This window comes from Corythoichthys intestinalis, chromosome 3 (genome assembly GCF_030265065.1).
Source record: "Corythoichthys intestinalis isolate RoL2023-P3 chromosome 3, ASM3026506v1, whole genome shotgun sequence".
Lineage (NCBI taxonomy): Eukaryota > Metazoa > Chordata > Actinopteri > Syngnathiformes > Syngnathidae > Corythoichthys > Corythoichthys intestinalis.
Window position 1 is genome coordinate 57,810,672 of NC_080397.1, and position 13,503 is coordinate 57,824,174.

At 38.9% G+C, this 13,503-nt stretch overlaps 1 protein-coding gene across 1 annotated transcript in view; it reads left to right on the top strand.

Annotated features, from left to right (window-relative positions):
* The window catches only part of ankrd13a (ankyrin repeat domain 13A), a 28,715-nt gene that overhangs the window by 7,656 nt on the left and 7,556 nt on the right, over positions 1–13,503 (top strand). The window contains exons 8-14 of the mRNA XM_057832358.1: positions 424–505; positions 3,239–3,300; positions 5,480–5,610; positions 5,692–5,849; positions 5,925–6,056; positions 8,568–8,728; positions 8,818–8,882. Of these exons, the coding sequence (XP_057688341.1) occupies positions 424–505; positions 3,239–3,300; positions 5,480–5,610; positions 5,692–5,849; positions 5,925–6,056; positions 8,568–8,728; positions 8,818–8,882 (791 nt within the window). The remainder of the gene's footprint in view (positions 1–423; positions 506–3,238; positions 3,301–5,479; positions 5,611–5,691; positions 5,850–5,924; positions 6,057–8,567; positions 8,729–8,817; positions 8,883–13,503) is intronic.

The following is a 13,503-nucleotide window of genomic DNA, read 5'->3' on the forward strand; positions in this document are numbered from 1 at the left end:
TTTGGAGTGTGACTGACTGAGGTTGTGGACAGGTGTCTTTTTATACTGATAATGAGTTAAAACAGGTGCCATTAATACAGGTAACGAGTGGAGCCTCGTTAGAAGAAGTTAGACCTCTTTGACAGCCAGAAATCTTGCTTGTTTGTAGGTGACCAAATACTTATACTCTAATTTGGAAATAATTTAAAAATCAAACAATGTGATTTTCTGTTTTTTTTCCACATTCTGTCTCTCATGTTTGAGGATTACCCATGTTGCCAAATACAAGCCTCTCTAATCTTTTCAAGTAGGAGAACTTGCGCAATTGGTGGTTGACTAAATACTTATTTGTCCACTGTATAACCAAGGAAAAAAGCTTAAATGGGTGTGATTCCAAAACCATTAATGTCTGTTTATTACTGTTGTTTGACATTACTTTCTTAGGTCTTCAGCGTGAACAATGTGAATGTGGTTATCAGGACAAGGACTGAACATCTAACAGACGAGGAAAAAGCCAGGATAAAAAGTACGTAGAAGAAAATTTGACCGAGGTTATCTTTTAAGTTTTCTTTAAAAATGGGTATATATCAATTTCACTCCTAGATACAGTCATGTTAAAAAATTAGGACACCCTAAGAGAGAAATATGTAGAATATGAGCTCTCTCAAAATGTTGGGATGGAGCTTTTAAGACCTTCCATGCCGGCAAGGAAAAACTCCAAAAACTCCAGAGTCAATTGGGAGAAAAATGAGAAACCTTGGGGAGTACCACAGTCAGGAGAGATCCACTCCCAGGACGGATAGACAGGAACCCCAGAACTGCTAATGGGAATTAGCAAGCGAAGTTATAGTCCGTAAAAATACAGTGGAGTAAAGGAGCAAGAAGAGGTCCCTCTAGTCAGATGAGACGGGGATAGCAGCGAGGACGTCTATCCAGCCAGGGGTCCGGACAATCAGGGGGCAACACAGTCCCTTGTTCAATACAAAACCTTCCTACCACAACACAACAAGTAGGAACTAATATTGACATAGGAATTAAAGTTATACAACATAAAATATACAATATAAATGAATACTACATCACATTTGTAAAATATAAACACATAATAAATAAAATAAATAATAGCCCATTTAAATAAAATAAATTAAAATGAGCTAAAACACCTGTAATTGAATAATAAGAATAATACACACATCCTGCTGACACAATTAAATTGATTAATTTCTGTGTGGCGCTTTAACTTGAGAAAATCCACCAATAAAGCTTTTGAAAACCGTTCCTAAGGGGAAAAAATGATTCATTGAGGCATTTCGTTTGTAAGATACATGTGAAAATCTTTGTCATTGGGATTGTTTTTCTCTTTAGCACAGGACTTCTTTTTTCTTCTTTCTTTGAGAAAGAAAAATGACCAATACGTGGGGTCTGAAAGGCAAATTGTTGTTGGATTATCTTTAAATACCCGCTACTTTTTGAGCAGAATTCTAGCTTTGTATAGGCTAATGTTCCTATTGTTGAAAGCACAAAGGTGTGTAATAAACAACTAGCACATTTATATTTTGCATTTTGTTTTCTTACTGTACCGAAAATGAACCGAACCGTGACCTCAAAACCGAGGTACGCACCGAACCGAGATTTTTGTGTACCGTTACACCCTTAATATTTGATATCAATTTTAACATTCTTAAGAGATTCAAGTAATAGAACTAAACAATTAAAACTGAGTAAAATATTTTTTATAACTTTCTGTAAAATGTAATTTTAAATAAATGCAATATCTGTTAAGGAATAAATTAGGACACACCCACATTCTATCCCACTTAAAACGACTAAAATCACACACGTGTACCACATCAGGTGCACATGATTGGAACATCATTACACATGATTAAAACACCATTACCCAGTGTTTTGAAGGAGGCTTGCCTTGACTGTTGAAGTGAGAGAAAACACCATGGTGAGATCAAAGGAGCTGTCTGAGGCCTTCAGAAGGAAGATTGTAGACGCTTATGAGTCTGGTTAGGGATTTCATAAGATCTCGAGAGAATATAAAATCAGCCATTCTGCTGTCTGGAAAATAGGCTACAAGATGAAGACATTCAAAACAACTGCCAACATGCCCAGGTCTGGCTGTCCAAGCAAGTTCACCCCAAGAGCAGACCGCGAGATGCTAAAAGAAGTCTCCAAAAACCCTAAAATGTCATCTCAGGACCTTCAGCAGGCTCTTGCTACTGTTGATGTGAAAGTACATGCCTCTACAATCAGAGTGAGACCTCACAAGTTTAACCTTCATGTGAGGTGTGCAAGAAGGAAACCTTTGCTCTTCAAGAAGAACATGAAGGGCAGACTGAAGTTTGCCAGAGTGAATGTAGACAAAGACCAGGACTTCTGCAATAATGTTCTTTGGACAGATCAATCTAAACTTGAATTATTTGGACACCAGAACAGAGGACATGTTTGGCATGAACCCAATGCAGGAGGATTCCAAGAAAAGAACCTAATACCAACTATAAAATATGAAGGTTGAAGTGTCATGGTTTGGGGGTGCTTTCCTACAGCAGGACCTGGCCAGCTCATCATCATAGAAACCACCATGAATTCTATCTTGTGTCAGAGGATGCTTGGGGAACATGTGAGATCATCTGTGAAAAAATTAAAGCGGAAGTTATACTGGACCTTGCAATGTGACAATGACCCAAAATATACCAGGAAATCCACCAAGGGCTGACAGAAAAGGAAGAAATGCAGTCCTGGAATGGCCGAGTCTAAGCCCAGATCGTAATCCCATTGAGATGCTGTGGGGTGACTTGAAACGGGCTGTAAATGCAAGAAACCCCTCAAACATCTCACAGTTTAAAGTATTCTGCCTTGAGGAGTGGGGCAAACGTTCTTCAGACCGAGGTCAAAGACTGGTAGATGGCTACAAAAAGCGTCTCATTGAAGTTATTTCAGCCAAAGGCACTAACTTTTAAGTGGTAGGGTTTCCTAACTTTTTCCTCAGTTAGAATATGGATTTTTGTTGATATATTTGGTTGAATGAGTAAAACAATGTTATATTTTGTTGTTTACTGCAATTAAATCACTTTCTTTTCGAAAAACAAGATCATACATATCATATGTGAACATTTCTTAATAAAGGACTGAATATTTAATGGGGTGTCCTAATTTTTTCACATGACTGTATATACTGTATATTGTGGGTGTGGGGTCTGTATAAAGCTTCATAAGTAGAGAATAGTGAATGTGAACTTTCTCTTAAAAGGTGAAAGAAACATCTTGGAGTCTCTGGTTGGGACAGTTGAACAGCACATAAGCGCACAAGGGGTAATGCCAGCATTTGGCTATCACACACAGTGAATACATTACACTGCACAATCACAATGGGCACACTCCAGAGAGATCAAATCCAAGAGCTTTATCAGATATAAGAGTAAAATTGTTACTTTCTAATCTAGGGAGCATGATGTAAAACATGGCAAGTTAATTCAAAATGTTTTAATGTGGTAACTCAACCAGTGAAAAAACAAGAAGAAATCTGGCAAATTGTAAATCTTTCCGATGTGAATTTCAAGCCTTCATACAGGGCACACTTGCATCAAACTTTGATGGGAACGTCATTTTTTTCCCACTTTGAATTCTATCATATCCGTCTGCATTTTACCGCAGTGACAAAATATCCAATTTGGGAGTCAGCAGCCATATTGACTATTTGCTGCAGTCGTCATCACCTCAATATGATTCATCCGTGACAAAAGGTGGAGAACTTGGCAATGAAATAATTTACAGTGGTATGAAAAAGTATCTGACCCTTTTGGAATTTCTCATATATCTGCATAAAATCACCATCAAACGTGATCTGATCTTTTGTCAAAATCACACAGATGATATAACAGTGTCTGCTTTAACTAAAACCACCCAAACATTTGTAGGTTTTCAAATTTTAATGAAGATAGTATGCTAACAACAACAGAAGGGGAAAAATAAGTAAGTGAATATTTTGTGGCCCCCCCTTTTGGCTGCAATAACTTCAACCAGACGCTTCCTGTAGCTGCAGATCAGTCTGGCACATTGATCAGGACTAATCTTGGCCCATTCTCCTCTACGAAACTGCTGTACTTCAGTCAGATTCCTGGGATGTCTGGCATGAATCACTGTCTTGAGGTCATGCCACAGCATCTCAATGGGGTTCAAGTCTGGACTTTGACTTGGCCACTCCAGAAGGTGTATTTTGTTCTTCTGAAACCATTCTGAAGTCGATTTACTTCTGTGTTTTGGATCATTGTCTTGTTGCAGCATCCATTCTCTTTTTAGTTTCAACTGTCTGACAGACTGCTTCAGGTTTTCCTGCAAAACATCCTAATAAACTTAAGAATTCATTCTTCCATTAATGATTGCAAGTTGTCCAGGCCCTGAGGTAGCAAAACAGCCCCATATCATGATTCCTCCCTGCACCATGCTTCACAGTGGGGATGTTGATGTTGGTGAGCTGTTCCATTTTTCCTCCACACGTGACGTTGTGTGTTACTCCCAAACAATTCAACTTTTGTTTCATCAGTCCACAAAATATTTTGCCAAAACTTCTGTGGTGTGTCCAAGTTCCTTTTTGCGAAAATAAAACGAGCAACAATGTTTTTTTTTAGACAGCAGTGGCTGCCTCTGTGGAGGCCTCCCATGAACACCATTCTTGGCCATAGTTTTACATATATTTGATGGGTGCACATAGATATTGGACTGTGCCAGTAATTTCTGTAAGTCTTTAGCAGACACTGTAGGGTTCTTTTTTACCTTTCTGAGTATTCTGTGCTGAACTCTTGGCGTCATCTTTGGTGGACAGCCACTCCTTTGGGGAGAAGCAACAGTGCCAAACTCTCTCCATTTGTAGACAACTTCTCTGACTGTCGATTGATGAACATCCAGACTTTTAGAGATGGTTTTTGTATCCTTTCCCAACTTTATACAAATCAACAATCCTTGATCGCAGGTCTTCAGACAGCTCTTCTGACCGAGCCATAATGCACATCATGGAATCCTTCTCATCGAGACAATTCTTACTAGGTGTGTGTTTTATAGTGAGCAGGGCAGCTTTAAACCAATCAGCAGTGATTGGGCACACACCTGACTTAAAATGTTTGGTAAAAATGGGTTTCAATTGCTCTTTAAGTCTCCTTAGGCAGAGGGTTCACTTACTTATTTTCTCCCTTCTGTCATGTTTGCATGCTGTCCTCATAAAATACGAAAACCTATAAATTTTGGGGTGGTTTTAGATAAAGCGGAAACTGTTTTTTCATCTGTGTGATTTTGACAAAGATCAGATCACGTGATGGTGATTTTATGCAGAAATGTGAGAAATTCCAAAAGGTTCAAATACTTTTTTATACCACTGTAAGAACAGCTCTTATTTGATCTCAACACATTGTGCAGTTGCATCTCATTTTTTTCTTCTGCTGACGGAATTTAGAAGTTTACACAAGAATCTGAGATGTATGCTTGCTTGCTCTTACAGGACCTCACACTTGAATATGCAACTGCCACAAATCCCACTGCCATCACTCCAGAGGAATACTTTAATCCCAATTTCGATTTAGGAAACAGAGATATCGGCCGACCTATTGAGCTGAGCGTTCGAACACAGAAGTTAGACCGGATCTTTAAAGAAACTTTGTAACCCAGTTTTCAACGGGATTAGCATTGAAGCTATGTTCCCTTCTCACACAGGTTTAAAGGTACATTGTGGATGAGCGAAGATCACCCCCTGTCCCTAGTGGAGCAGGTGACCCCCATCATTGACCTCATGGCTCGGACCAGTTCACATTTTGCGCGGCTGCGAGACTTTGTCACGTTGAAATTCCCTCCTGGATTTCCTATCAAAATTGGTGATTGCCGTTGCGTCTTGAGTCGGGAAACTTTTTTTGGGTTGGTCGGTGAAACCGAATTATTGTGTTTTTTAGAGATTCCTTTATTTCATGTGCTGAATGCCAGGATTACTTTTGGTAACGTTAATAAATGCAGTACTGAAGATGAAGCCAACATAACACCAGCAGCCACACCGTCATCCTCAGGCGAGGACGAAGAAACAAAAGGTACGACTGCACTCAATTGAACATAAGCCTGTCGCAATATGCAATAATTCCATTTATCGCACGGTAAATAAAAATGAAGGCGGTAAGTTTTCCGCTGCGACGTGCGCGCGTGCGGCTGACGTGCAGTTAAAAGTTCGGCTTCCTTGTTACCAACTATGCAAAAATGCATTTTCGTTCTGGGTCTGGCAAAAAATAGCGCCGGAGCCAATTTGTTCCCATTATATCCTATTGTTCAACGTATACTGGCCGCGTCAGTGCTCCGGATTGACTGCAGACCATCTCCGGCGTGCCGGAGCCCGCCGGATTGTTTAGGCTAATTTTTAGTTTAGTGCAGGTGGAGGAAAAAAAAGAAAAGGTGACGCTTACCATTGAAATGAATATGTAAATGATAGCAAAAATATAAGCATGGTGTGTGCATCCTTGAACTGGGTCGACAATAGGGCCGTAGAATAAGTTAAGGTGACAGTTCTTATTGTGGTAACATTGCCAAAGAAATCGCCAGCTTTGTCAGGTTTCTAATCATTTATTCCACCAACTCGCCGAGAGTTCACTGCTGTTGATGCCAGGATCGAAACGGAAAGTAAATAGCGCTCTCCTGCTCACTGTCAGCCTCGCGGTGCGTTCAGGTGCAGCAAAAAAAGTCCGCCACATTAGAACCCGATTCGTTACATTATTACAGGTACTGTATTATTATTATTATTCTGATTTTTATTCATATTTTATTTGTTTTGCTCTTTGTAATTGCTATTTGCAGTATTTATTGAGGATGTAGTGTGGGTTTTTGGGCTGTGGAACGAATTAATGGAATTCTAATGTATTTTTATGGGAAAATCCTGCTTGACATAAACCCATTTCGACTTGCAAACAAGTTCCTGGAACGAATTAACTTTGTATGTAGAGGTACCACTGTATTACACATGGAACGCCATAGCAGAAGCTATGAGGGGGGGAAGTTTTCATTTGGCTGGATGCTTAAATTATTAAGCGGAATTCTATTTTTTTCTTAAAAAACGCATTTTATTTATTCTGTGCTTAGGTGCAGTATTGTTGTCTTTTACTTAAAAGGGGCATGGTCTATTGTTTTTAGTTGTGATTTCTTAAAAAGTATTTTTGAATTTAAGAGTAAACATTTATTGCGTTTAAATGGGTGTATGTGATCTAGAGCTGAAACGAGTACTCGAGCAACTCGAGTTTAAAAACTGATCCGAGTAATTTTATTCACCTCGATTAATCGTTTATTTTGACAGCTCTAAGCATCACGTTTTGCTCGGACTACTTTTAATGCGGGACAACGCGCTGTCACGTGCGGAGAGGAAGAAGGAAAAAAAAAAAAAAACTTACTGCAGCCGACAGCCGCCACAAACGACGCCGACGTTGCTAAATACTAGCCCGCACGATGCTACGTTGGTACAGGTAGCGTCTGATGCGTCTCAGAGATCACATGTATGTTGAACTAGATGCAAATGACAGACTCGGCCGCGTCTGGGCAGCGTTAGTAAACAGCCGCCATCTTAAAGCAGTAGAGCGCTAAGCGCTAATAAAGAGCGCTAAGCGCTAATAAATAAGATTAACGTTACTGTCGCTACTAGCTCACGTAACGGAGGGCTAGGTTTCAATTAATTATGACCACTGTCAATGCGTGGCTAACGTGTCTTACATACAGGCTTTAACATAACATAGCATTGAGGAGTGATGAGGGTGTAAAATAAAAACTTAATCATGCTAACTATCAATTTTAGCTCAGTAGTCATTGCTGGATAAAACACCAAGTAGCACTGGTCCCTAATGTGCTCCAATACAGCCTGTATCATACATTTATTTTGAACACTGCAAAAACTCAAAATCCTATCAGGACTTACAGTTTAGACTAACTTCAAACTTAACTAGAACTTAAAAATGGCTTGACACGAAGAGAAATTCAATTGAAACACGTGGGAAAAAATCCAAACTTTTAAGTGATGTGTGTTATCAAGCGTAACGGCATTTTTAGGTAAGATATATATATATATATTTTTTTTTAATAAGATCCAAAAGTTTTTTGAGTGAAAGCAGTGAATTAGTCTTTTTTTTTTTAATTCTAGTTACATCTGAGATGCAATTGTTGGCTGTTTTCAACAATATACATCGAAAATAAAGACATTGATTGACTGAAAATGGTTCAAGATTAGATGAAATGTCTTGTTTTCTCATGTACATTTATAATTGCTCTTCACCTAAAAATATATTTGTTTTATCCGATTACTCGATTAATCGATAGAATTTTCAGTCGATTACTCGATTACTAAAATATTCGATAGCTGCAGCCCTAATGTGATCTATCAATATATACTGTATTCTCACAGTGTCAAGGTAAAAAAAAAAAATTAAATTGGGGGGGTGCAATAATATCGTATATCGTAATAATTTATGAAATTATCGCACACTAAAATTTGTTATCGCGACAGGCCTAATTGAACAACTAAACTGGTTGAACTGTCTTTTCCTTGAATGTGTTTTACTATGTGGTTCCAGAATCGCCAACATTTCAGGTGTCTCCATCTGTATTTGCAATACCTGACAACTACCACCGCAGAGGTGGCAGCCGTCTTGCTCCTGCATCTACTAATGACGAGGAGTTTTTACAGTATGCAATCCATCAAAGTCTCTTGGATTCCCAAATAGTGCCTGACCAGGTGAGGCATCGCCGATCAAGCCTCTTTTTGCATCATCCTTTTTTTTAAATCTTCTGTCACCTATGTAATTTCAATGTTTGTCACTGCAGGAAGGAGTAGGGGATGATACACACAGCGAACACACTGATGTCATGATCAACAGCCAGAGTGACAGGTAGCCTTTAATCAGGGGCGCAACCATAGGCAGAGTTTTTTTGGAGCAGGGAGCGCACAACCTGTTGATGACCACGAAACGTAGTGTCAGCAATAAAATTAACTTACAAGAATATTTAAATAATAAGTTCAAAATGAGTGTTTTTAGTTTCCCATCATTCTTGAGGGGAATTCCAAATCAGGCTGCTTAGGCTATACTTTTCGCCAAGGTCGTCATCCATTCAATATGGTACGCCCACTGGTGTTGTGCCAATGTACCGTATTGGCCCGAATATAAGACGGCCCTGATTATAAGACGACCCCCTCTTTTTCAAGACTCAAGTTTGAAAAATGAATTTTTGAACTCCAAATTAATTTTTATACAGAAAATAATTACAGTACATCCGAAAAAAATGATTATAACAATATATTTGAGAGAAAAAGCATGTTATTTTGCCTCATTCAAATGTTAATATCTGAACATTTATATATGTAAACTAAAGTGCAATCACATTCATAAATGAATGGCTTCTGGTTTTTGAAATGTAAATAAAAACAACACAATTGCAATAACTGCGTTAACCATCGAAGTGAAGTCTAACTCTAACTGTACTCTTGAAACAAATCTGAATAGTGAGTGAATAACATTGCAATAAATCAGTGCTTCTCAATTATTTTCTGTAACGCCCCCCCAAGGAAGACGTAAATGTTTCGCGCCCCCCCCAACTCTCTGCCGCCACTGTAAATAGTATCATTTGTCTATAATATTACTATTATAAGTACGCCTCAGCCTAACATTGTGTCCTTTTTTTTCTATTAAAGAAACAAAGTAACATAGATCAACTTACAATAAAGTATAACTTTATTAACATTGTTTTTCTTGTAACAGAAAAGACAACGCGCATCAATTTGCCTGAAGTAAAAAAAAAAAAAAGTCACATCCAAACTGTAAAAATACACTCAAGGTACATTTTTGACCATTTGATACTGAAAAATAAAATGTAATAAAATCAGTAAATAATAACACATTCAAAATGATTAGAAACATTTACTCTTCAGGACAACATGCCAAAAAATTTGACCGAAAAAAACAAAACTGAATAGAAGGGGGGGGGGGGGGGGGGGTCTTTGGACAGAAGGAAAGTTTTTATTTTCGCTGATTCACCACAGTGCTCACTGTTTTACTGATATAACACTGACAAAGCGGGACGATTGTGACAATTGGCAATATTCGGCACGTTTTCGCTGAAAAACAATCAAGCGGCTTATAAATGAGATTGAGGTCATTATCTTTAAGTGGCGTCTTAACTGATTTGGCTTCAGACTCTCCGCTATAATCATTTTTAGACTCAGTAAACAGTGGTCTTTCCTCGTTTCCCACTATATTAAAAGTCAAAGCCAAAAGGCCAACGGCCCGAAAAAAGCGCATTCTCGGCGGCAGAGGGAGAACCGTAGGTGAGGGCGGTGGTCGTGACAATCCCAAGCCGAAAACGGCACTTCTCGGCCGGACACGTGAGAACCGGAGAAGACAGTGGGTCGCTGCGTGTGCGTGAGTCCAGCTCTGCATAAGTCTCTTCCGTGTTCTCTTTCTTACTTCAAAAATACTGCATGCACTTTGAAAATGAGAGTGCCACTGCCACTCACGGAGTGGATGTACAAGTACACTTTATTCTAGTACGGCAAAAAAAAAAAAAAAAAAAACATGTTCCCCGAGGTCACTCGCTCAACCCCTGGCATCGCTCTGCGCCCCCCCAGGGGGGCGCGCCCCATCATATGAGAAATACTGCAATAAATTCATGCAAACTGGTTAAACTTGAGAGTAGCACCATCTAGCGTCGTGAATGGGTATAATGTCTAGACCACGAATATAAGACGACCCCCTATTTTTCAGTCTAATTTAAATGCAAAAAGCACATTCTTATATTTGGGCCGATACGGTAGTTACCCCAGTCAAAATATGTATCCCCTGGGCGGAGCCACCGCTGCACTGATTTGCTTGATTTCTGTGTTTTGGTGATGTAGTTATCTACTAGGTTTTAAAACATGGCACATCCATTAAAGAAAAAAAAAAATCTGTCACATAACGTAACATACTGTACATACTGAGCGTAAAAAAGGCAACGTTCCACTGTTTTACTCGTAGGATGACCTATAACTTTTATTACTGTAATTCTTCAATTAATTGTTGAAGCCAACAAAACTCATAACTAGAGGCGTGCGAAATTTCCGATTCTTAGATTATTCGCAATTCGGCCGTGGAAGATTAGAAAACGATTCACAAATATCCAAATTCCGATTATTGAATTATACCAGGTAAAGCGGAAGTAAAACAGTCAGCGCGGTCTTCAGGACTTAATGAGGAACGGACCGAGAGTAAATATCATGTTCAACTCATGCCGCTAGATAAAAAAACAATCATACCTGACAGCCGCTACAAACAACGCCCAGTTGCTAGTTGCTACAAACATACGACTACAGTAGATATCATATGTATGTAGAACTAGATGCAAAATGACAGATGACGTCGGTGTTACAACATGTATTATTGAACAGAGATGCAAAATGACAGACTTTCCGGCGTAAGTAAACAGCCACCATCTTAAAGCAGTAGACCTCTCTAGAAGGCTCTGTTGTAGCGAACCTAATTAACTTTTTATCTAAAATACTCCTAAATCGGCAGAATCTTGTCTTGAATCTATCTTTAAATGATGAAATAATTTTAAAACTTTGACAAAAGTAGACAGAAGGAAAATTATGGAATAACGGGAGCAATTTTAACAGCTGTCAGTGGATTCACAACATTAATTGAATGTAGTTTAAAGCTGCTCATACAGAATGGGGACTGGAGTTTTTTATGTACTGTTATTTTTGTATATTTGTTTACTGTTGTATGTTAACTTCATACTAAAATAGTAGTTTGGTTTAGCCCAGTACTTCTCAAATAGTGGGGCGCGCCCCCCTGGGGGGGCGCAGAGCGATGCCAGGGGGGGCGCATGTGACCTCGGGGAACATGTTTTTTTTTTTTTTTTTGCCGTACTGGAATAAAGTGTACTTGCACATCCACTCAGTAGGTGGCAGTGGCGCTCTCATTTTCAGAGTGCGCGCAGTATTTTTGAACTAAGGAAGAGCACTCAGCACACACAGACAACAGATATGAAGAGCAGTGTGCCACCGCCGTTTTCGAAAGCCGTTTTCCAACCGGACTCACTCACGCAGCGACCCACTGCCTTGTCCGGTTCTCACGTCGCCGCCCGAGAAGTGCCATTTTCGGCTTGGGATCGTCACGACGACCGCCCTCACCTACGGTTCTACCTCGGCCGCTGTGAATGCGCTTTTTTCGTGCCGTTTGCCTTTTAGCTTTGACTTTTAATACAGTGGGTGATGATGAAAGACCACTGTTTACTGTGTCTAAAAATAATTATAGCAGACAGCCAGAAGCCAAATCAATTAAGACGCCACTTAAAGACATTAGACCCCAATCTCATTGTTAAGCCGCTTGATTTTTTCAGTGAAAACGTGCCGAATATTGCCAACAATCGTCCTGCTTTGTCAGTGTTATATCAGTAAACCAGTGAGCATTGTTAGCATGCTAATTGCAAAATAACTCCACACCATTGCAAAGGAGGTAAATACTGTGAGTAGCAAAAATAAAAACTCTCCTTTTTTTTTTCTCTTTTATTCAGATTTGTTTTTTTCGGTCAAATTTTTGGGCACATTGTCCTTATGAGTGAATGTTTCTAATCAATTTTAATTTGTTATTATTTACTGATTTTATTACATTTTATTTTTCTCTATCAAATGGTCAAAAATGTACCTTGAGTGTATTTTTTAGTTGGATGTGATTTTTTTTTTTTTTTTAAATTCAGGCAAATTGATGCACGTCAAGTCTTCTCTGTTACAAACAAAACAATGTTAATAAAGTTATACTTTATTATAAGTTGATCTATGTTACTTTTTTTCTTTATTAGAAAAAAAGGACACAATGTTAGGCAGATGCGTATTTATAATAGTAATTTTATAGACAAATGATACTATTTACACTGGCGGCAGAGAGTTTGGGGGGGCGCGAAACATTTTTCTTCTTCCTTGGGGGGCGTGACAGAAAATAATTGAGAAGCACTGGTTTAGCCTGAGAGGATTTTTGAACAATTTTGGATCGTTTTATAATCGAATCGGAGCCTCTGAATCGTAATCGTAATTGAATCATTAGGTGCCCAAAGATTCCCAGCTCAACTCATAAGTAATGTATGTGAGTGCACGCTCCCGCGACCACGGGACTTAATTTTTGAGGGGTTTAACTACATTGGCAAGACGCCGGTGGTGGCTCTGTTGTATAAATAGCGTCTTTAGTGGGGCAAATTGAAACTCCGCTCACCATTTTGACGGTGGTCTCGAGCGTTTCATGGTCCATATTTTCAATCTTTGGTTCTTGCTCAGTAGTTGTTGTCGCTTTTGAAAGCTTAGGTTTGAAAAAAAAAAAAAAAAAAACGTATATCCATCTTGCTTCTTCGGTCCTCTAGTGGTTTTGGCTAAGCAAAGCAAATGACTGTCTAAGGTGCTAGTCACATGATCTGTTCGAAAAATAATTTTGACCCATTATAAAAATATATTTTTTCGTTCATTTCATTCATTTTTGTTGTTTG